The 24,823-nt window shown below is 48.4% G+C and overlaps 1 protein-coding gene and 2 non-coding genes across 6 annotated transcripts in view; 2 read left to right on the top strand and 1 right to left on the bottom strand.

Annotated features, from left to right (window-relative positions):
• Nucleotides 1-24,823, bottom strand: part of TMEM120B (transmembrane protein 120B) — a 44,062-nt gene that overhangs the window by 4,045 nt on the left and 15,194 nt on the right. For all 4 annotated transcript variants that reach the window (XR_008200809.1, XR_008200808.1, XR_008200807.1 and 1 more), the window contains exons 2-11: nt 20,599-20,717; nt 18,501-18,617; nt 15,356-15,415; nt 14,662-14,757; nt 11,528-11,617; nt 3,026-3,091; nt 2,466-2,527; nt 1,343-1,435; nt 485-549; nt 101-169 (exon numbers count right to left, since the gene is read on the bottom strand). Coding sequence is in view for 1 of the 4 variants with exons in the window: in XM_052654641.1 (XP_052510601.1) it covers nt 101-169; nt 485-549; nt 1,343-1,435; nt 2,466-2,527; nt 3,026-3,091; nt 11,528-11,617; nt 14,662-14,757; nt 15,356-15,415; nt 18,501-18,617; nt 20,599-20,717 (837 nt within the window). In the remaining 3 variants the exon portion in view is untranslated. The remainder of the gene's footprint in view (nt 1-100; nt 170-484; nt 550-1,342; nt 1,436-2,465; nt 2,528-3,025; nt 3,092-11,527; nt 11,618-14,661; nt 14,758-15,355; nt 15,416-18,500; nt 18,618-20,598; nt 20,718-24,823) is intronic.
• Nucleotides 9,028-9,099, top strand: TRNAG-UCC (transfer RNA glycine (anticodon UCC)). The gene has a single exon. It is a non-coding gene; the product is annotated as a tRNA-Gly (tRNA).
• TRNAC-GCA (transfer RNA cysteine (anticodon GCA)) lies at nt 9,913-9,984 on the top strand. Its single transcript has one exon. It is a non-coding gene; the product is annotated as a tRNA-Cys (tRNA).

Raw genomic sequence — 24,823 nt, forward strand, 5'->3', positions numbered from 1 at the left:
GAGCAGAGGGGTGGGGAGGGGAGCCGGGGAAGGAATTCTCCCCAGGTGGCCCCAGGACACACATACACACACATAATACACACACGTGCGAGCACCATACCTGCCATTCTCTGCATTCCTCATGGCTGGAGAGCTCAAACAATGTGACGGCATTGTAGAGCTGCCAGAACTAGAGAGGGGAAGCAGGCACTGCTCAGCTCACCTGAGTCCCCTTGAGACCCAGGCGGGAAAGCCCAGGGGGCAGGGGCAAGCCCCCCAGCTTCTGCTGTTAACTGCCCTTGAGACACTGACAACTCCCTTCAAATGAAACTGGGGCACCCAGCCTGGGGTGGGGCGTGCAGGTGCCCAGGGCCAATTCCCGCTCCTGCCGGCCCAGCCACAGGACCCCGAGGGCACCAGCTCACAGATGGTTGGTGAGAGAGGGAGAGGCCTTAGGACCTTCTATTCCTGGGAGGGGGTACCCACAAACTTCAGGGGGACTCACATGGCCACAGAACAGGAAGGGCAGAAGGAAGGTGAGGCCTCGCCACATCCAGGACTGAAATCCTTCTGTGGAGAGGAAGGAGGGAGTGAAGGGCCTGGGTGAGGTGGCCTGGCCCTGCCAGTCACTCTGCGATCAGGAGGGTTCACCTCCTCCAGGTGGGTGCGTGCTCACTTGGAAAATAACCCAGGGAACAGGCGGAATACCTGCCACCAGGCCTGGTGGCCCTCACGCCTCACGTCCCTGTGACCCAAGTGGGCTGACCACTCTTACAGGACACTGACATGCCAGCACTGGGTTTTTCACAATTTGCACAGGGTTTTATATTTCGTAACTGGCTTTGGCATGCTTCATTTCAATTGAGTCTTGACAAAATAGGGCCTACTGTGCAGAGTAATTCGATGGAAATGACTGCTTCAAAAAACAGAAGATTTTTATTAACAACACTTTCCCCTGAAAGTTTAAAGGAAGAATCTCTGAGTTTTCCTGATGCAGCACCCACCCCAATGAGTTAAAGTTAAAAACACATAAATTGCACAAGTGTAAAAACACTAGACTAGACTAACATTATGCATGTCATGAAACACAGGAAAAAGAAATGGAAATCTAAAAAGGATAAGCTACAGGTGCTTAGCCTCCAGGGCCTAGCACACAGCTGGCCTTGCATTTGTCAACTGCAATGAAATCCACCAAGAATTACAAAAAGCAATTAGAATGAGGCCAGCAAGCCCTGGACTTGCATGTGGCAGGTCCTGTCAGGTTCTTACCGGCACCTGGTCCCCGTGACGGACGCAGGGCAAAGTCTGGGGAAACAGAGAGGGTCAGTGCTTGTCACCCCGCTGACCAGGCCGGGCTACTCACCCACAGTGAGGTCCAGGTGATTCCTCTCCCCCAGGGCCCGCAGTCGGTAGAGGCAGCCTCTCTGGTAATAATATTGCAGGAACTGGACACAGCCTGTAGGGGGAGCACAGCGCCCAGCTCAGGGACTAGGGGGCCCAGCAACACCTCCGCGGCAGGCCGGCAGGTCTCCACTGCCCAGAGGCCAGGGGCGCCTGGGTACAGCCTCCTCCCACCCCCAACACACACTGCACGGTAGCACACCACACCGTACCACACACACACACACACACACACACACACACACACACACACGTCTGAACCCAAAACACAAGGAGGCAGAAATCTGTGTGTCGACATGGAAAAATACCATCATAACTGTTAAAAGAATAGAAACTAGGTTATAAAAAGCTGTGTAGAAGAATCCTATGTTTGTAGATTATACGTAATACAGTATTATAGGTGTGTATATGTGTTTATGAATGAAAATATTTTCCAACATATTTTCCTTTCAAATATTTTTCCAACATATATCTATTAACACCCTAAGGACAGAATTATCATAATTTTCCTTCTTGGCTTATGTTTATACATAAGGGTTTTATTCAAGAATTGAAATTTTTTTTTTTTGAATAGGTAAGATGTATTCAGCATAAAATTCAAGGGGAACAAACAGGTACTTGGTGAAAAGTAAAACTCCCCGTCTTTAACCATCCAATCTCTGTTCCTCAGAGGTAACCCCTCATTGTGTACAAATCTGGAGCTATTCTTAAATAAGAAAAAGAACATAAATGTCCATTTTAAGGGAAACAGAGTTGATGCTTCCAACACCACCCAGTTCCTGAAGAGCACAACTGGTCAGATTCTGAACCAGGGAAGAAAAAGGTAGCAACTGGAGCTTCAGGGGATGGACATTCCTCTCCAGGGGCTGGGGGCTGGACGGCAGGATGGAGCTGATGGAGTGGTGGGGAGAGATGGCGGACAGCTCCTTCTGGATTTCTGGGACCCTTCCCTGCCCGACCAGGGACCTCCCCCAGTCCTTTCACTCCTTTCACACAAGAAAAACACAACCTCCACTCTTCACACAACCTCCACCAGTGAAAGCCACACCATGCCCCTCCGCAGAATCTGAGCAAGAGACACTCACTCTGAAAAATGGAGAACGCTAAAAACTGATTGCGAAACTTCTGATAAATTAGTCCGTTAGGCCTGCAGAAAAGTGGAGGAAAAGCAAAGATGAAGCCCCAGTCTGAAATCATTTGTTCATCCCCATCCTATCTCTGTTCCAACCAAAAGAGAGAGAGAGAGAGAAGATTTTAAACCCAATTTCTACCTTATCTCCATGTCCCTGGGGCTGGACCAGGTAATTTCCATCATTGCTTTAATACATTCTAGAACCAAGGGGGCTGGGGTAGGCATCTTGAAGACCAAATGCCCCCCCATTCCTCCTCCCTCCATCAGTCACAGTCTTGTCCCTGTGCTTGTTCTGTCCAGACTTGCTCCCTGTCACTGTAGTCAGCGGCCCTTGGAAAAGTCCCCAGTTGGCTTGGGGTGGCCCTGCAGCCCCTTCCTAAGCTCACACTTTTACTTCTCGGCCCAAAAGTCAGCCCCCAAATCCCCTGAATCTTGGGCCTACCACCAGTCCCCATCCACCGCCTCCATGCGGAGTGTGAGCAGAGGTCCTGGGCTCAAGCAGGAGACACTCACCAGGTCAGCATCACTCCAGACAGGAACGTGGACACGTAGTGGTGAGACACCCACCAGCCTTTAATTCTTGAGAGAAGAGAAGGAAAAGAGCTCAGGAGGGGAGAGAAAGGCAAGCTTCCCAGCCTGTGTTGAGGGAGAAGAGTGATCCGCAACCCAGAGACAGCTTCTTGAAGCAAGAAATGAACCCAAGCTGGGACTTTTGCTCTCTGTCCTATGAGATATACAATCACACAGAGACCCAGAGAGGCACTTGGGCCCCAGCAGCTTCCCACTACCCTCAGAACACCTCCCTAACCTCCCCAGCACTCCAAGACCCGCCTCTCTGCCCCTCCTCACCCCCACTCTCAGGAGCTCCAGGTAGCCTTCTCTTTGAACCTGCCAAGCCCATGGCTTCCTCAGGGCCTGTGACGGGCTGAATGATGTTCCCCTCAAATTCCTATGTTGAAGACCTCTAACCCCAGTACCTTAAAATGTGGCTATATTTGGAGAGAGGACTTTTAAAGAGACAATTAAGGTTAAATTAGGTCATAAGGGTGGGGCCCTAATGCGATAGGCTTGGTGTCCTTAGAAGCAGAGGAAGAGACTGGAGCGAAGTGTGTGCACACAGACAAAAGGCCCTGTGAGGATGCAGTGGCCATCTGCAAGCCAGGCGCGGTCTCAGGGGAAACGTGCCAGCACCTTGATCTTGAACTTCTAGCCTCCAGAACCGAGACAATACATTTCTGTTGTTTAGGTCCCCTAGTTTGTCATATTTTGTCACGGCAGCCTGAGCAGACTAACAGGGTCTTCAAACTTGCCGTTCTCTCTGCTCCGAGATCTTGGCCGGCCTGGCTCCTGGTCCAAATTCAAGTTTGTGGACCACCTGTCACCTCCTCCAAGAGGCCTTCCCTGACCCCCTTATCTGCAACAGCTAGACAGCCCCGCTCTGGATCACGTTACCCTGCTTCATGTTCTTCACGGTGCTCATCACTATCTAAAATTATCATTCTTTCCTCATTTGTTTCTGAACCCCCTTCCCCACTCAAAAGAGCAGAGATACTGTCTGTTCATCTGTATCGTGACACCTGGCTTAGAGCAGGTGCTCAACAAGCATGCTGAGTAAACACAGAACACTCGCACACGTTTACACAGAGCTGCAGCTACCTATGTTAACCCACACAGACACAGAGGAACAACAGACTGTACTCGAAGTGCCTTGTTCCATCCCAGACACAGCTGCTCTCTGGGGGCCCCAGGCCCTAGGCTCATCTGCTCCTCTGTCTACAGCAGGCCCTCGCCCAGCCCTGGACTTCACTCATCCAGTCCACAAGCTGCTGGGACCCTGCGGTCAGAATCCAGCTCTGGGACCTCCCTAGTGGGCCCATGGCCGATTCCTCGCTCCCAAAGCCGGGGGCTCCTGTTGGATCCTTGGTCGGGAAACCAGATCCCACATGGTACAGCTAAGAGTTTGCCTGCTGCAACTAAAGATGCCCCACGGCAAAACGAAGACTGAAGATCCCACCCAGGGCAGCCAAATAAATAAGAAGAACCCAGCGCTCCCCTGGCTCAGGGCTATCACTCCAAAGAGGGGCAGGGAGCCTGGCTGTCACCCCTCTCCAGTGTGACAGGCAGTCTCTATTCTTCAAGGTCCCAGAGTGTGTCTCAGGCCTCTGCTGGCCTCCCCAGGCCTCCTCCAAGAGCTCAGTGATCAGAACATGAGGAGGCAGGAATCTGCTTTGCCAAGTGCACCCTGGGATACCAGGGACTGGGACACAGGAAGCATCCATGTGGGAGAAGCAGTTAACCTTCGTCTTTCCAGAACACTCTCTCGGGAGACAACTGGAGTGGGGGCCAAGGGGGGAGATGGGCTCCAAATGGAGGCACCTGAAGATCTGCTGGTTTGGGGGATGAGCTGATGGATTAGTTGTTTTTCTTTCTTTCTTTAAATTGTTTTGGGCCGAGCCATGCAGCATGTGGGACCTTAGTTCCCCGATCAGGGATCAAATCCCTGTTCCCCTACATTGCATGCTCAGAGTCTTAATCACTGGACCACCAGGAAGTCCCCCCCTTTAAAAATTTATGTACTTATTCCACTGCATTGGACCTTAGCTGTGGCATGTGGGATCTAGTTCCCTGACCAGGACTGAACCTGGGCCCCCTGCATTGGGAGTATGGCGTCTTTGTCAGGGAAGTTCCAAGAAGTCCCTTTTATTAAATTAAAAAAAAATTTTTTTTTTAAATTTAGACTATAACTAAAATCATCCTGCGACTTGCTTCCTTGTCTTGACTCCAGGCCTGTATCTACAGACCTGCCACCGACCTCTTAAACGTGACACGACATTTCAGGATGTGTCTGCTCTGCCGTAGTCTACTCAGCCACCCCTGAACTGTCACTGTCATCCCTCATGTTGCCATACATCCCGTGGAAGTCCCCTGTGTCATGACGCCGTTTCTCCATGGCGGCTACCAGGAAGTAAGCATGCAGGATGGCTGGCTCAGAGGGCACGTGTGTGGTTATTTCTCAAATTACCTCCCCAAACAGCAATTCCCAATTTACACACCCATCGGCAGTAGAGAATATCGAGTTCCCCAAACCCTCACCAACACGGAATACCTAATTTTAAAATTTCTCCCAATCTTCTTATGTGAAAATTGGTGTGTCATTGAGGTTTTCGTTTGCACTGTCCTAATAAGTGGATTTGAGTTGTCTTAAAACCTTCCAGCCTGGACATAAACATTGTAAGGGTAGGGACAGCATCTTACTCCTCTCTTCTCCTCTCAGCCCTTCAATGACTGTGTGTGTGCTTAGTCACTTGGTCCTGTCTGACTCTCTGCAACCCCATGAACTGTAGCCCACCAGGCTCCTCTGTCCATGGGATTTCCCAGGCAAGAGTACTGGAGTGGGTTGCCAATTCCCTCTCCAAGGGGTCTTCCCAACCCAGGGACTGAACCCTCATCTCTTGTGTGTCCTGCACTGGCAGGCAGGTTCTTTACCACTAAGCCATCTGGGAAGCCGTTCAATAGTTCTGGGAAGGAAGGAAGGAAGGGAAGGAGAAAGGAAGGAAGAGAAAGAAAGAAAGAAGAAAATAAATGAAAGAGACTTCCCTGGCAGCCTAGGGGTTAAGACTCCACACTTTCAATGCAGGGACTGCGGGTTTAATCCCTCGTCAGGAACTAAGATCCCACGTGCCACACGATACAGCCACAAAAAATGTCTGGTCATAAATTAGGTGTTTGGGCAACAGCCTGTGGATGCTTGAGTGGTTATGAGGAGAAACAAGGTTTTAGGAGGCTTTTTATTCCTAGCACTAACAGCACCTGGTAAACAGTAGGTACTCAATAAATGCTGAAATGAAAAAAGTGATGTCCAGGAAGTGCAGCTAGTATAGATGCCACCAGGACAGACTGGACGGGAGGCTAATGCAGGTGCCAAGTGAGTTCACGGAACAGGATGGGACATCTGTCCACTTCCTGATTCCCAATCTCCCTTCCCCGTGTCCCTGCCCTGCCTGTCAGGGTCTCTGAGGAACCTTGGTTTCTGACCAAAAAAATAACTGGCCCTATCCTTAGACCTTCATCTTGTAGAGCAACCAACAAGTCTCTGCAAGCCCTTGGAGGCCTGGCAAGCCCCCGTTCTCTGTCCTACCTGCCAAAGGTGCCCAGAGAAATACTCGCCCCCTGTCCAGGACGGGCTGGAGCCTGACACAGGCTCTCGGCAGCAAGCCTGGCTGAGCAGCAGCTTCTAATTTCACAGTTCACTGTGCCCACAGCCCAGCGCTGACAGACGCCACCAATAAACACAGCTCAGCGGCACTGGGAGAGGCTAAAAACGTCCTCTTTCCCAGCGTGCATTCGCCAGCCCCTCTGTCCATCTGCATACCCCAGGGCTCTGGACTGGTGCTCCGCACGTACGAGAGTGTGTGTGTGTGTGTGTGTGTGTGTGTGTGTGTGTGTGTGTGTGTGTGTGTGTGTGTGTGTGTGTGTGTGTGTGTGTGTGTGTGTTTATATAACTGTGTGTGTGTGTGTGTGTTTATATAACAGTTTATAACAGTTTTATTGTGCTGTTGTCAGACACCATACAATTCACCCATTTAAAGTATACAAGTCAGTGTACTCACAGAGTTGTGCAAACATGACCATAGTCAGTTTTAGGACATTTGTACCGCTCCAGAAAGAGACCTTCACCCTTCAGCAGTCCATCTCTAGGGTCCGTTTTGCCCCAGAAACGAAGCCTGCAGGAGCTTGTGGCCTTTTAAATGAGCAGACAGTAGGTACGCCAAGAAGGCCAGCCCATTGCATAGCCTGAATGTAGTATGAACAGCATGTTCTGATATCAGGGGATTGTGCCTGGAGAGCTCGCTTCAGGACACCTCAGCATAAGATCCAGGCACCAGTCACTAGTCATCCCCTGGCACTCTCTGCCTTTGAGCTTCGGGTCATCTGGGCAGCTCGGGGAATGGCCTCTACACCAAGGCTCCCTCTCTCCTCTGCCACCCCACCCCTCTGTATCTTAGGAAAGGCCCTTACAAAAGCCCATTCGTTATGGGCACTGGTGGGCTGGCTTGCCAGAAAAGGCAACGTGATTTCTGATTCATTATTCATTCTATCCCGGAACTACTGCAGAGGACATCTGCTGTTTTGTCTGTCTGTTGATCACTCCCTGTTCTGCTCTCCCCTTTGTCTTTCCTTGGGGGAACTACCTCACCCCCAGTCAGTCTGGGTGGTGGAGCTAAGATAACTGGGCACACGACCCAGAGTTAGCCAATGGAGACGCTAAATCACTCCAGCACAGTGACTGGTTCAGGGATGAGCATGTGACCTGAGCCTGGCCAATTAGAAGTCTGTCTCAAGTACTGCCCCTGGACCAGTAGAGGAAAGATGCTCTTTCCTCTGGGATTGCTGATCCCTGTGGGGTGCTGGCCTGGGCTGCTGGGAGCCAGGGCAGGAGGTAGCAGGAAAGGAAAAAGGGAGGAGGAGGAGGAGGCCGGTTAAATTAACATTGTTTGAGCAGTCTGGACCTCCGTGAACTATTTATATGCTCCAATAAATACCCTTTCATGTTTACTCCTATCAGGTGGTTTTCCATCATTTGCAAAATCTGGAAGGGAAGTTGACTTACTTATGGCTCTAATTGAGCTAAGGAGCTACATCTCACATGGGAAACACCAGACACAAACCATGGCCGGCTCCATCCCATGATGCCGGCGTTCCCCCTACACACCCACCTCTCAAAGCCTGCTTCCCCCCTACACACCCCTAATTCAGGTCTTGGATGCAACTGGAAACAGGATAAAAGAGGTTCAATCAGACCAAAACTGGGCAGCAAGCCTCCAGGAAGTCTATCTGGCTCAGGTTCAGCTGTCTCTCCAACACCAAGACGACCCCAATGAACTTCCTTCACTACAGAGCTTGGGTTCAGTTCATTTCTACACAGACTCTGGGGCATTCACTGGGTACCCACTGTGAGCTCCAGAGCTGGCTGTGGGACACTTCAGAGAAAGGCAGCCTTCGTCCCAAACTGGACCCCTGCCTCCTCCTCACTGTGTATTCTTGAACTGGTTTCTTAGCTATTCCCTAATAAGGGCCAAGTGTGAGGGGAAACCTCACAGGCATCTCCTGTGCCCACCCTCAGGAGAAAAATCAGCTCTGAGAAGGAGTGGGGGAGGATGGAGGCTAACTATTCAACAGATGTTGAGGACGAATCACAAGTTTTAATCACCCAACTTTGGTCCACCTGCCAGGCCTCCCTCTCCCACAAGTTGACCACAACTCCCGTAGTCATTCCAGAAAATAAGACATCCGTGCAGGCCCACCCCACTCATCCCACGGTCCCCACCACCAGCACATCCAGATCTGTGCCGAAGGCCAGACTGGGGAGGCAGGCCCGGGGGAGTGTGGTTCCTGAAGCATACTTGCCATGAATGGTCTTGAGTGCTCCCAAAAGGCTCCACGTGGGAGCTATCTTGGAGTCCCTACTCAGTGTCTGGTACTTAGAAGTTGCTCAATAAAAGTGTAATGCGGACTTCCTGGTGGTCCAGTGGTTAGGACTCCGCACTTCCACTGCAGGGGCCCAGGTTTGATCCCTGGTCAAGGAACTAAGATCCTGCATGCTTTGTGGCACAGCAAAATAAAATAAAATGTAAAATACATAAAATAAATGTGTAATAAATGGCAGGTCGGGGACAGATTGGACCACACACAAAGCTTTGCATTACCAGCTCAGTGACAGCCCTTCCAGTTGTCCCATCAGAGCACAAGCCCTAGGGAGGCCCCAGAGAAGGCCCCACTAAGGTATCAGGCAAGTGAGGTGGCTCTGGAATCCTACTGACCCCTTTAGTCCTCCTCCCTGTTTTCTGGGTGTGCTCCACACTTATAGGGACCTCGACTCACCTGTTCCCTTCTCTCAGGGAACCCCCCACCCACAGTTTGTCATACAAGAAAAAAGGGACAAGAGTAACTCTTGTTCAAGTGTTAGTGACTGTTAAAGATGTAGCATGCCCCCAAACATTCTTAATATGAGTTCATCAGGAGGAGGAAACTCCCAACACCAAGCCCAGGGGAGCATGAAGGGAATTAGTAACAAGAAAGCTTGGCCCATTGCCCTGGGCCCATTTCCCCACTATGTACTACCCTGGGTCCCCTCCAACCATGCCCCAAAGCGGGAAAATACAATCACTAAAATTAAGGAAAACTACAAATGTTATTGATTTGGTAGGATTTTTGACTTCAGTGTTTCCCAAAGCATGGGGCATGTACCACCAAGTTTTAGATGGTATCTGAGTGTAACACTAGATGATACTGAGTCACGTGGTGAGAAGTCATCAGGCCTGTTCTTTCCATTCTCCTGATCAAGTCAGGGAGACAATACCAGGACATCTTTAATATACAAAATCCCCTGCTCTTGGGCTTCCCAGGTGGCTCAGATGGTAAAGAATCTGCCTGCAATGCAGGAGTCCCAGGTTCAATCCCTGGCTTGGGAAGATTCCCTGGAGAAGGGAATGGCAACCCACTCCGGTATTCTTGCCTGGAGAACGCCATGACAGAGGAGTCTGGTGGGCTGTAGTCCATGGGGTCACAAAGAGTTGGACACGACTGAGCAATTAACACATACATACATACATAGAGATCTGCTCATCTCCCTTTTATCACATGTACACACATGTAAGAGAGATAGCAAGCCTCAGGCTCAGAGCCTTCAGGAAGCAGGAATCATTGACTTCAATAAATTAGACAATGAAAATGAAATTCTATTTTTACACTATTTCCTCTTTCCTGCAATTGATGCTGGTTTTCCATGTATGGTGGTAAAATAAAAGTTTCCTTTTAAAATAAATTCACATTTAATTAAAAATTAAAACAAAAAGAGGGTGGATTTAAATTGTGAAAAAACTATCATCCAGGTGATGCTGGACATGGTAAAGGATGAGTGCAGTTTGAGAAACACTGATCTTTTCTAAAGGGCTACATGCTACAGGGCTGCATACCTAAGAACAGCTGTTTCCCCTGGTCCTTACCTCTCAGCTCTATGTTCAGGGTAAGGCCTGGCGGGGCAGGGATATGCCATGAGTGACCACTGGCAGGGAAGTGAGAAGGTAGCAAATTATTCGGGGGTTTGGCAAACACCCCAATCTTAAATACACAGCTCCTGGCCATTCCTTACCAGCCTCCAGGAAGAAGGAAGTGAGGAGGGTCGAGAGGTTATTACTTTTTGTTTCAGGAAAAACAGGGCCAAGAATGGTATGCAGGGGTTCAAATGGACACCCTCAAAAGGCATCAGACCCATGGAAAATGGGTCCTACAAGTGGCAAGTCGTGGGTCTTAATTCAGTCCTGATACTCTAATCTCTCTGTCCGGGACCTTCCACTTTTCTCACCAGAGTCCATTCAAGCTTCTGGTGACAGTAGCCTCACTTTCCTCCGAGGAACCATTCCTCTCCTGACACTCAGCTTTGAGGTGCTGGTTGACAGCCCTGGGGGTGGGCACAAGGCTCACAACCAGCCAATCACAGCAGTGCGACTGGCCCAGAGATAATCAGTGAGTGCAAACAGGACCCAAGGAGACTCCAGGGAGACAGGAATGTGCCTTATTTTGCTGGGAATGCTAGAAATGAAGATGTGAGCCTGGAGCTGCTGGGTGCTCCTCCCTGGAACCCGAGACGAAAAGAACACAGTAGAAGGTATGGTTGAGAGACAGAAACTGGGTCCTGATGACACCGTCTGAATGCCTGGATTAAGCCTTCCCTGAACTCAGCGCTAATGGACCCATTCCTTGATGTGAGAAAATAAATTTCCTATTGTGCTAAACTCATTTTAGTGAGGGTTTCTTGTAAGCAAGAGACTGACCATTGCACATGAAGCTGCAGCAGCAGACACTGTTTTCCTCCTCCCTGGTTCTCAACAGTCATGAATACCCCCACCCCACATGGAGGAATGGGGTGCAAGGTGAGGGTGAAAGCTCTCACCTCCACGACAGATTTCCCTCTGGCTCCCCCGCACCACCCCGCAAAGCTGGGCCCCCTGTTACCTCGAGCCGTTGCTGATAAGAATGCTCTCCCGAATTGTCAGCGTGCAGTAATACCATACGAGCAGGAAGTTAAAGACTTCATCTGTCACCCTGGCATAGAGAAACAGCCCCGGGGAGGGGTACAGACATGAGAAACCAGGGACAGCTGTCCCCCCGCCCCACCTCCACCCCAGGCACACACAAAGCTGAACAGCAGACCAGGACAAGAAAGTCCCCAAAGAAGGGATGGCATTTGAGTAGGGCCTTGAAGTTCAATACATGGAAATGTGCCTTCCTGAGTGTTGGTAATAACTAAATTTGGCTGTGGAAATGGATAATTGTATCTATTATGCTCACTTACATTGTTCCATTTTTTATTTTGTAGACAATTATAGCGTAAATGCTACAGGTTGCAATACTCTGTGAGAGTCAAGCCTCCCTTAACTGACAGTAGTTGGAGGATAAATACCACCCACTCCCTCACCCCTGAGGGGGAATAACTGAAGCCTGTCCTTTGCTGTCTCCTATTCCCCAGCAGCACTGAACTCCAGGTGCCCACAGGATAACCCTACTTGTCTCACTTCCATTCCCCTACCAGTGTTTACCGGGATCACCTCCTGAATAAATTATTGACACTCACATGCTTTTCTTGGGGGATTTCTTCTGGGGAAACCCAAACAAAGACAGTATTATTTCCCATTTCTGAAATTCAAAGATGCTTGCTCCTTGGAAGAAAAGCTATGACAAACCTAGACAGTGTATTAAAAAGCAGAGATGTCACTTTGCCAACAAAGGTCCGTCTAGTCAAAGCTATGGTTTTTCCAGTAGTCATGTTCAGATGTGAGAGTTGGACCATAAAGAAGGCTGAGCGCCGAAGAATTGATGCTTTCGAATTTTGGTGCTGGTTAAGACTCTTGAGAGTCCCTTAAACCACTCACTCCTAAAGGAAACCAACCCTGAATATTCATTGGAAGGATTGATGCTGAAGCTCCAATACTTTGGCCACCTGATGTGAAGAGCTGACTCACTGGAAAACATTCTGATGCTGGGAAAGACTGAGGGCAAGAGGAAAAGGGGGTGTCAGAGGATGAGATGGTTGGATGGCATCACTGACGCAATGGACATGAGTTTGAGCAAATTCCAGGAGATAGTAAAGGACAAGGAAGCCTGGTGTGCTGCAGTCCACAGGGTCTCAAAGGACTGGACACGACTTAGCGACTGAACAACAACTTCCCATTTTACAGATGAGCAAACTAAGGTTCAGAGATGTGCTGCCCATCCAGCTCCCCACCCTTGCCCTTTTTTAAGCCATTGAAGGTATAGTCAGCTAAACAGTGTTCCCCCCTGCTCAAATTCTAATCCACCCAGAACCTCAGAATATGACTTGATTTGGAAACAGGGTCTTTGTAAATATAATTAGTGAAGATGAGGAGATAATGGGTTAGGGTGGACCCTAAACCCACAGACTGTGTCCCTATAAGAAGACCAGGAGAGAGATATAGGGCCGCAGGGCAGATGGCCATATAACGACAGACTAGAGTGAAACAGCCTTAAGCCAAGGGAATGCCAAGGATGGCCAGCCACTACCAGCGGCTGGGAGAGGCAAGGAAGGCTCCTCCTCTAGTCTTTAGAGTGAGTGTAGTCCTGCCAACCATGATTCCAACCTTGATTTCAGATTTCTGGCCTCCACAACTATGAGAAAATACACTTCTATTGTTCTAAGCCACCCAGCTTGTGGTGCCTTGTTACGACAGCCCCAGGAAATGAATACAGAAAGGGATGGGAGACAGGGTGATGCCAGGCCCTCAGGGGGCCTGAGCACTCAACTGCACACCACAGGTTTGTCCTCTGAGGGCCCCAGAAGTCCGAGCACCAGGAAATCTGGTTGCACGTCAAGAACTTCTGCCCCCTTTCTGGGGGCACGTGAGTGGGCATGACTGACATGAGCAGCCTCTGCCCTCCAGGGAAGCGGCCCTGGCCCAAGGCAGCAGGTAGGCATGGGCTCAGGGCCTGAAAGAACCTTTGTTTGGACACTCCAGTGGGCAGCCCAGAAACTGGACTCCCAGCCAAGTGCCTGCCAGGAAATAAACTCTTGACACGTGGGCCAAATGCCCAAGCCACACTTGGCTGCCTCCCCTCAGGGCAGGAAACCCGGGGCCAGGGCAGGGGGAAACAAAACCCCCTGGGGGATCGTGGCTTCGGCTCACTGACGGCTTCAGCTCACCTCCCTTGTCCCATGCAAATGGAGCAGCTGACCCTCTCGACCGTGCCACTGGGTGCCAGGCGCTGGGCACAGCCACATGCAGTGTTAATGCACTCAACTGTCACTACAACCCAGTGAGGCAGGGTCTGGTGTCACCCTCATTTTACAGCGAGGGAGACTGAGGCACCCAGAGGCAACCTGCCCATCTGACAGCCAGTAGGTCTCGAAGGCAGGATTCAAACCCAGGAAGTCTGTGGTCTATCTCTTTCTTTCCTCCCTTCCTTCCTTTTTTGCTCCCCATCCTACCCCCTACCACCTCTATTTTTGTAACTGAGATACAATTCACATACCATACAATGCACCCTTTTCAAGGATGCAAGTCAGTGTGTTTTCAGTATATTCACCAAGTGGCGCCTCCATCATCTCTATCTAATTCCAGAACATTCTCACCACTCCAAAAAACAAAAAATCCTGTGGCCCTTAGCAGTCACTCCCTATTTGCCTCCCCACTACCCCCTGGCAACCACTAATCTGTTTTCTGTCTCTATATAGTCTTTGCCTACTCTGGACATTTCACATGAATGGGAGCATACAGTGAGTGACCTTTTGCCTCTGGGCGCTTTCACTCAGCACCATGTTTTCAGGCTTCATCCGTGTTATAGCACGTGTCAGTACTTCAGTCCTTTTTGTGGCCAAATAATATTCCATTGTATGGATGGACCACAGTGGGCTGTTTCTTAACTACTACGTTATAAGGCCTCTTTAGCAACCATTTAGTAGATATTTGTTGGATGGCTGTAAGGCAGACAGAACTCCTATTTCCCATAATAAATGGTCATTCTCTACCCTATACCTTATCACACCAAACACTGGAGATGCAAGAGAAACCCTGGATCCTTCTCTCATGGCCCACCTCCCTCACCCCTGCACACATACCAACACACCCCCTCACCTGTAGTGAAGGAAAAATCGACACGCCACAGCACCCAGGAGCAGGATGATGGTCAGGTAGAGCTTGAACTTCTCATACTCATCCTTGTAGGCAAATCTGCAGCGACAGACACCCCCAGGAAAGGTCACGTCACTATAACCCATCACCCCACTGGATCCCTGACCTGTTAGATCAAACTAAGGGAGAGATTTTGAAATAATGGTAATGATCGATAGGGAAAGAGGGTCAGTGTGCAAAGCTTCCTTTGTCCCTGGACTCCTGGGTTTAACGTTTTGAGCCCCATGACGGGCAAGGAGCTGAGACAGGGTCTCCTCCTCAACCGCCTACAGTAGTGGAAAAGCCACAGCTCCATTTTCCCTGGAAATGGGATACATTTGGGGTGGCCAGGACTGCCTACGCCCCAGGAGGAATGTGTGTGATAAGGCATGGAATGCGACAGGGGGCCATTTCTCACGGGAAACTGGCAGTCCAGTCCACATCATGTACTAACTCTGTGAAAGGAAGGAAGGAAACCTCCCCCAGGTGGTCTACATACTAAGGAAGAGACCATCGGAAAGACCAAAAGCCAGAGTCCCAGCTGTGAACATTTTTTTTTTTTAATGCAAAAACTAGCTTGGTCCCATCTCTCTTGAGCTGAAAAAGCAAAATGCCCAGATTCCATACAGTCAGGTGGAGGGGTGCCTGGGATACTCACTTGGCCTGATTGCTGAGAAGGGTCACATTTACATTACCGAGAACCAGATTCAAGTAGAGCCTGAAAGGAAAGACCTGTGAGGGCCACCGAGCCAACAACCCCAGGAGTCGGCCCCAACCAAAAAGATTCAAACTTAATAAGCATGGCAAGGGCTTCCCAGGTGGCCCAGTGGTGAAGAACCCGCTGCCGATACAGGAAACATGGGCTCAATCCCTGGGTCAGGAAGATCCCCTGGAAGAGGAAATGGCCACCCACTCCAGTATTCTTGCCTGGGAAATCCCATGGACAGAGGAGCCTGGTGGCTACAGAGTACGCACGCACAATAAGCATGGCACTGAGCACCAGATATTAGAAAACGAGATGCTAAGCTCAACAGTAAAGTTCTCACATCATATGAGAATGAAAATGATTAACTAGAGAACATGGCAACTGTCAGGACCATCATGATTAACCCATTTCTCCCCATTTTAGCTGGCTTACAGACCATGTTTCCCAGCCTCCCTTGCAGCTAAATATTTTTAAAAATAAAAAATAAAGTATACAGCTTAGTGGTGATTATTTTGTACTGTACAGAAATATCAAATTGCTATGTCTACCTCAATCTAAAAAATAAATAATAAGGTGAGCTCATAAAACATGTTTACATTAAAAACAAATTATACAATTTAATGGTTTCAAGTATATTTACAACGTTGTACAAACATCAGTGTCACCTAATCCCAGAACATGAAATTTCAGCACCCCAAGAAGAAAGTCCTTACCCACTAGCAGTCACTCCTTCAGCCCCTGGCAACCACTAATCTACCTTCTGTTTCTGTGGATTTGTCTATTCTTGACATTTCGTGTAAGCAGGCTCATGTGATACGTGGCCTTTTATGTCTGGCTTCCTTGTTGTGAACGTTCAGCACTCATTTTCACTGAGTGTATATACACCCAGGAGTGGAATTTCTGGGTCGTATGGTATGTATGTGTTTGGCTTCACTAGCAAATGGCAAACATTTTTGTAAAAAGGGATCTGCTTGCCCTCCACAGCCTGACTCTTTCCTGCTTGTTGAGAATGCGATGGTGTGACCCAGCTTTGGCCATGCAGATGAGAACAACTCCTAAAGAAGTGGTGAGTAGTAAGTAAGCTGCAAGGACCAAGCACCTAGGTGACCCCAGGAGCCCAACATTCTTGGCCCACTCACCTCTGAACTGTTATGTGCCAGAGACAAAAGCCTCACATGTTTGAGCCACTGTGCCATGATGCTTCTGTTACAACAGCCTGTACTCTAACATGCTATGTGCATGCATGCTCAGTTACGTCCAACTCTTTGCAACTCCATGGACTGTAGCCCCCCAAGACATCTCTGCCCATGGGATTTCCCAGGCAAGAATACTGGAGTAGGGAGCCATTTCCTTTTCCGGGGGATCCTTCTAACCCAGTGTCTCCTGCTGGTCCTGCACTGGCAGGATTCTTTACCAGTCACTAAGCAGGTGGATTCTTTACCATTGAGCCACCTGGGAAGCCCCTAAAATGCTAATTAATAAACGTGAAAATAAAGGGTTAGGAGATCTCAGGGGAAGACAAGTTAATTCCACAGACGGAGAGAGGGGTTTAGAAAGACTTCACTGAGGTAGTAACATGTGAACTGGGCTTTGAAGGATGCATAGAAGTTTGAGAGGAGAAAAGGGAACAGAAAAGCCCTCTTCCAGCTATGGGTAAAATCAAGGTAGATTTCCAGTCTTGTGCATCAAGAGCAGAGGTGTCAGAAAACTATCTATTTTTCTCACCTAGCATATAGTCCCTACCTCCTAGAAGGGCAGTATAATTTCCCCTTCAGAGAATCACTTTTCCCCCTAGGCTCTAGGGTAAGGCACATGACCCAGGTTCCCCCAGTCAAAGTGGTGCAACCTCCTGATTGGGTCAATCATGATCATGGAACACAATCCAGGCCAATGAGAATCAATAAGAGGACCTTTCCCAGAACTCCTACAGAACAAAGAGGCTTTCTGTACCGGATTTGCTAAGCAGGTAGGATGCAAACCCAGAGCTGCTGGGGCCAGCTTGTGGAGGAAGCCTGCCTGTGAATAAAATTCACACACTGCAAAACAGAGTAAAAATAAATAAATAAATAGGGACACAGTTTACCAGTATCCAGTCCTACCTAGAGCTGCACCTGGACTTTTTAGTTACATGTGTCAATAAATGTCCTGTTATTAATTAAGCAACTTTGAGTTGGGTTTTCTGTCATTTGTATTCCAAGGATTCCTAACTAATGTAAGCTGGACAGAGGACTAGGGAGACTGGAGCTGGGAGAGTGAATCCGACTTTAAAAGAAGGTCATGCTGTTTCATTCTGCAGAAAGTTATCACCACCCAAAGCCTGGAATTTTTAACCAAACACGGCCAAAAAGGAGAAGACAAGAGGAAGGCCTCTGGTAGAAGGCTCTGACTCAGGTCTGGGTCAAACCAGGAAGAAAGTCAGGGTGCTTCCTGGGACATGCATTTAGCCACCCACGTCAAGTCATGATACAATGCTATAAGGATCCCTCTTTACGAGGTGGCAGAGATGTCACTTGAGGAAGAAGATGGGACTTCTCTGAAGAAGGAAAACGGAAAGAACACAAGCACCAGAGTCAGAATGTCCAGTGTTCACATCCTGGTTCAACCTAACCCAGTCTGAGCCCGCTGGGCAAGATGCTTCCTAAAGCCACTTCTCTGAACCTTTAGAACAGGGATTCCTGGATCTCACTCACCGGGCTGTAGAGGTGAGTGCACCTCTGAGCATGCACGAAATGACTGACGTCAAGAGAGCCCCCTGCACAATGCCAGGCATACAGGGGCCCTCAATGGATGTTTGTTCTCTTGAATGAGAACACGTTTCCTCTTGACCTCAGGTGACATCGGGCAGATGGCAGAGACTGGGAACCAGATCCTTTGTCTGGTTCCTTGAAAAAGCCCTTCCAGGAATGTCACTGCCACACGGAGGGGCTGAGGTCCCCTCCTGGGTTCATGGAGGGTCATGTAAGGAAGCTTCCTTCTCTTTCCTGCCCTGGTTTCCTCCTCAACCCCAGCAAGGAGGTCAGAGGCATGCAGACCTGGTGCTCCAGGCCTGGGCATCTGTACAGTGTTGGGGGTGTGAGGGCAGGTCCCCAGCTCCTACCCATTCTTCTTGGGCAAGTAGGCCTCCATGTCAAAGAAGATGTTCTGCCGCTCCTTGATGTTGGCACCCATCTGCTGAACGAGCTCTGCCTCCTCCCGACTGGCATGGCGCTTGTACCTGAGGTCAGAGGTGTGGGGGTGAGACAAGCGTTACACAGACTGGATGAAGAAACCAGAAGCTCTAGGCACTGCCCCGCATCTTTCCATCTCAGTGCTTCTGGCAACCTCAGCTCTCCAGCTGTACTCTCTGGGTTTGATGCTGGCTCCCTGCCAGCCTTGGGAAACATCCTTTAACCTCTCTGCTTTTTTTTCCATACCTCAAAAATAGGGATAACATCAGACCTACCTTGTAAACGATATCATTGTGAGGACACAGTGAGTAAATGCAGTGTAAAACATTTAGAACACTTGACACATAGTACGAGCTCCAGGGATACTGGCTGGCAATACCACCCTCCACGCTATTCTATAGGAATAACCTGAAGGCTATGAAGAGTGCAGACAGGAAAAGAGTTTTGAAAGTATTAGCAGTCAACCAACCAAGGCCTGATTGTTGTTCTTTGGTGAGATTTAATTTCAAAACTAGAAAATCAAGTCATAGATACTCAGAAGAATAGCAGGGGTCCTGGGGAACCTAACTCACGAGTCAACCTTCCAACCCAATGGTTCTCAACTGGGGAAACTTGGGATGGGAGTTCTCCCAAACCATGAAGGCACTTCAAGGTCTGGGAACATTCTGGGCTCTCATGACAGGAGTAGAGAGTTCTACTTGCACCTAGTGGGTAGAGGCCAGGGATGCTGCTCAACATCCTACAGTGAGCAGGACAGCCCCCGGGAACAAAGAAGAATCAACAGTGCCAGGAATGAAAAACCCTAGACAGATGAAAGACTGGAGTCCTACCATCAGTGAGATATGTTTTTCCAAGAGTGGTGATGTCATTATGTGGAACCATCCACACTCTTCACATGACTAATGGGCCTCCATATCCAAAATGGCCAGTCAAGGTTAGGGGTATCATCAGTAACCATCTCCCAAATTTTCCATTGGGAAGGGAAGAATCACCCAGGAATCATAAACTGGAATGGAGGCCCAACTAAGCGGCCAGGGACAAGGCACTCAGAGCCTGTTTTCCTGTCTCCCTAGGGGGTCACAGCATCACTGGACTCCCTCACTTGCAGGGAATGACAGCACTTTCCAAACCATAAAGACATGGGACTAGGAAGTGAACAGGTGATCCTGGCCTTAGGAAATGAACTAGGTCATAAGCTCAAGTATATCCCCACCAGGCATGTCGGACCTCTCACCCCCTACACCAGAGACCTGGTGGGGTGAACTCCCTTTGCCTGAGAGAAGGATACTTGCTATTTGCCTGCCTGACAGGACTTCTCATAACAACGTTCCTGTGGGAACTATGACTCATCTTCTTCCCCCTCCCAAGCAGTCCAAGTAGAGCCGTCCCATCCCCCAGGTCCATAAACTGAGCACAGGACCAAGTCTCAAGTAAGTGTTACCACTCAGTCGTGTCCGACTCTTTGCAACCCCGTGGGCTCGCCTGCCAGGCTCAGATGTCCATGAAATTCTTCAGGCAAGAATACTAGAATGGGTTGCCATTTCCTCTTCCAGGAGATTTTCCCAACCCAGGTTTCCTGAACTGCAGGAAGATTCTTTACCTCTGAGTCACCAGGGAAGACCCCAAGTCTTATATAAACCGCATCTCAATGACTGGGTCACAGATGGTCACATGACCAGTTCCAGCCAATGAGACTCACACCCAGCACTTGTTTGTGCTGAAAGACGAGTTCTCATTCTGCTCGGGTGGCCAAGCCAGTAGGAAGAAAGGCTAAGAAAACAGCCTGGCACTGCTGGTGGCTATCTCAGTGACCATCTCAGCCAGAAAGTGAAGCCAGTCTAGAGGAAGGCAGAATTGAGAGGAAAAAAACCAAATTCCTAAAAATACCCTTTGACCCCCTGGATCCAGTGATGCTTGACGCCACTTCTGTTTTTTTCCATTAAAATTTCCATTCTCGGCTCAAGCCAGTTTTGAGTTGAGATTCTGTCCCTAAAAGCCAGGGGAGCCTCTGAGCTGCAGCCCGCCTACCTCTGGAGTGTGAGTTTCAGGTCCTTCAGTCGCGTCTTCTGCTTGTTGATGGAGCTGCTACACGAAGTCTGGAGTGCATTCAGTTCCTCCAGCTTCTGCTTGTAGATCCTGTGAGTTTCCTGAGGGATAGAAGAGCCCAGGCAGGGTGTTAGGAGAACATAAAGGGGTTATTTTTCAGTCTGCTTGTGTCAGCGTATATTATTGTTCAGTCGCTAAGTCGTGTCCGACTTGACTTTTTTCGACCCCATGAACTGTAGCACGCCAGGCTTCCCTGTCCTTCACGACCTCCCAGGGTTTGCTCAAATTCATTCAGTGATGCTACCATCTCATCCTCTGCTGCCCCCTTCTCCTTTTGCCTTCAATGTTTCCCAGGATCAAGGTCTTTTCCAGTGAGTCAGCTCTTTGTGACTACAGAATCCAGTTTGACAGTTAAGATGATACAAGTACACCTATGAAAGATCTAACTTATAAAGCTGGGGCTGGATTTGGGGAAGGCAGCACTAGTGTAATAAGGAACTGCTGTCTTTTCCTGTGCAGGTTCTGTCTTTTCTGATGGGAACAGAAACCAAATACCCCTCTGAGGGGCCAGCCACCTCTTGCCAATTCTTGGTCCAGGTGGTTTGAGTAGAGCTAACAGTGCCCATGCCAAGCATGGTCATGTGACCCAGGCCTGGCTAATCAGTATTCTCCAATTCCCCCCAGCAACTGATTGGTTCATAGGTGGATACATGGCTCAAACTGAGCCAATGAGAGTCAGCTCTGGAACTTCACCTACAAGTATTGATTTAGAGATGCCCTCTTTCTCCTGGGTTTGTTAATCTGGTAGAAGGCACACCTGGGGCTGTTGAGTGTGGAGAGCCTGCCTAAGAATGAAGCTGGGAACTTCCCTGGGAGTCCATTGGCTAAGACTTCACGCTCCCAATGCAGGGGGCCAGGGTTCGATCCCTAGTGAGGAAACTAGATCCCACATGCTGCAACTGCCACAACTAAAGATCCCCATGTCACAATGAAGACTGAAGATCCCATGTGCCACAACTAAGACCTGATGCAGCCAAATAAATAATTTTTTAAAAAGAAGAATGAAGCCAAACAGGAAAACAGAATTGGGACACAGTAAGAGACAGCATTCTTATAGTGTCATTTCAGCGCTTGAATCTAACCAAGTCTGAATGCAACACTGATACTCTTAGTTATATGAATTAATAAATTTCTTTCTGGTCAGTCCAGTTTGAGTTGGATTTCTGATCTTGGCAATGAAGACAGTTCTTGGTAAGACAATTAAGAAAAAGACATACCTCCTCCCTTTAAGTCAACCCTCCTTATCCCAGGCACAGCCACTCCAATACACTCAATATCTTACTCCTGGAAATAACCATTCCGGACCACAAGGCCAGAGGAAATACAAGACAGTGCTCCCCACGGCAGGGAGAATGTAACAGAGGATCTTCTCGACATTACTGCCACAGCATACCTCCCCTTGGGTACTGCCCTATGCAGGGAAACAACCAGTCTCCTCCAGAGTCCTGATAATCTAAGACAAATACCAACGATCTGGAGAGAACAATATGAGGGCATGGGGACCATAAAATTAGAAACAATAATCCAATGGCCATATTTAAGGGGGCTGTCTGCTAGGGTGGCAGAGAACTGTATTAGCAGAGAGGAAAAAGGGGTGGGCAGTGAGGCCCATAGCCTAAACCCTCATGTCCACCAAGCAGGTTCCTAGATATGAAAGTTAAGCCTGAAAATATGAAAAAAATGAAGGCAGTGAAGTGAATAGATAACACTTAGGGGCAACATGGAAGAATGCTCTGAGCATATCTCCTTTGGCCCTCAGTTGAGAGGGCTCAGTCCCCTGGATTTATACAGTTTCCTCATTCTCTCCTTCCTGAGCCCCCAGAGAGGAAAACCGTGTCTCATTTTTTTTAATTTAGCTTTTAATTTTTAAATAATCTCACATTTCTGAAAGAATTCTAAGAGCGCAAAGAACTCCCCTACACCTTTCGCCCAGATTCACCAACTATTAGCATTATGATATATTTGCTTTCTTCCCACGTGTGTGTTTGTGTGTGTGTGTGTTCTTTATCTGTATCAGGCATCAGTAAACCCACTGGCCAAATCTGGCCACCTGATTTTGTACAGGCAGTAAGCTAGAAATGATTTTTGTCTCGTTGCAAAAGATCAAAAGAAGAATATTTCGTGACATGTAAAACGTATACGAAATTGAAGCTCTGGAATCCATGAATAAACATCCATTTCACTGGAGCACAGCCACGCCCATTCATTTACATATCGTCTGCCGGAGCAAGAGTAGCTGCGACAGAGACCACATGGCCTGCAAAGTCCAGAATCCTCACTACTTTACCTTTTTGTCAAGAGTCTGACCATTTCTGTTCTAAATCATTTAGGAGTTACTTGTAGACAATAGGCTTCTTTACTCCTAAATACTTCAATGCATATTTCCTAAGGACATGACATTCTCTTATACATCTAACTATCAAATACAGAAAACGTTATTTTGATACAATACACTACTGTGGCCTCAAATACCATCCAAATTCAAGTTTGGATGTGAAGGCTTTCTTTTTGTAATTATTATTATTATTTATCTATGGCTGTGTGGGGCCTTGTGGCTGCATGCAGGCTTTTTCTAGTTGCTACAAGCAGGAGCTCCTCTCTAGTTGCAGTGTTTGTGTCTCTCACTGCGGTGGCTTCTCTTGTGGAGCCTGGGTTCTAAAGCACGGGCTCAATAGTTATGGCATGCGGGCTTAGATGCTCCTCGGCATGTGGGATCTTCCCCTGAACTGGCAGGCGGATTCTTAACCACTGGCCCACCAGGGAAGTCCTACGAACTATCTCTGGATGGCAATTTCTCCCCAGACCTGGGCCCAATTCCGTCTTATGCCTTGTACTGTTGTTCATATCTCTTTGGGCTCCTTTAGTCTAGACCAGCTCCTCAACTTCTGTCTTGGGAATATCAGCATTTCTAAAGTGTCCAGTTGTTTAGGAGAATGTCCCTCTGCCTTGGTTTGTCCGATATTTCCTCATGATTGAATTCTGAATATGCATCTGAGACAGACATGCCACTCAAGTGACACTGGGTCCTCAGTGTCTCCCATGAGAAGGGACGTGGAGTCTGTGATGTTAACTCTGACTGCCTGGGAGAGATGGTGGCCATCTGTCTTCTCCACTGTACAGTGACCAGCTTCCTACCTGTAATGAATGAATAATCTGTACAGAAAGAGGCTTCAGCGCCAAAACAGTCCTCAATGGTCAACCAGTGTCTGCAGGTAAGAAAGGCAACTCTCCAGAACCAGACGTGAAGGATGGGTGCAGAGAGATCCTCAACTATACAGCCTTTGAGAAAGTGAAGCCTTTGGATTTGGAGTCCCCAGCAACAGAAGGTAAAACACCACACCACCTGCTGGCACTCTTGGGTGTCGGGCCCCCGTACAGTGAGATAAGACCCAGACTGCAACATCAACAGACAGATGCTCACCAGGCCCTCTTCAGTTTGAATTAATATTTAATTCACAAGTAAACATAAGGACATCATCCTCGTTAAAAATTAAAACACTACAGCTACAGCTAGAGTTGACTTTGAATAGACCCCATCCTGTCTTCTCCTCCTTCTCCAGAAGTAACCACTGTTACATTTCTTCTAGACTGTATATTCTCTGTATCTATGTATTTCTATGTTCCACATAGACCTATATATATATATATACACATTTAACATATATACGAAAAATGATCACTGTTGCAAAAACTAATTGTCCCTAATACTTATTCTCCTTTGTTTCCTTTTTTTAAATAATGAATTTGAGTATTTATTACATCTCAGTTTTTTGTTTTTTAGCCCCACACCATGTGGCACATGAGGCATGTAGGATCTTAGTTCCCCATTCAGGGATCAAACCTGTATCCCCTACACTGGGAGCAGAGAGTCAACCACTGGACCCCAAGACATAGCCAGCACATGGCTGTCCAGCTACAGATATTTCCCAGCCTCCTTTGCAGCTAAGTGTAGGAATATAACCAAGTGTTAGCCAATGGGTTGCAAGCAGAAGGGATGTAAGTTCTGAACTACATTTTTTTTTTAACTACTACACCTGCTCTTTCTAGCTATTCAGTTTTCACATGTCAAGGCAACATTTTCTGCCAAGAGTAACTGAACCACATTTTTCTAAGTAACGGCTTGCCCTCTACTCTTTTTTTCCCTGGC

Source organism: Budorcas taxicolor, chromosome 17 (genome assembly GCF_023091745.1).
Source record: "Budorcas taxicolor isolate Tak-1 chromosome 17, Takin1.1, whole genome shotgun sequence".
NCBI classification, from domain to species: domain Eukaryota; kingdom Metazoa; phylum Chordata; class Mammalia; order Artiodactyla; family Bovidae; genus Budorcas; species Budorcas taxicolor.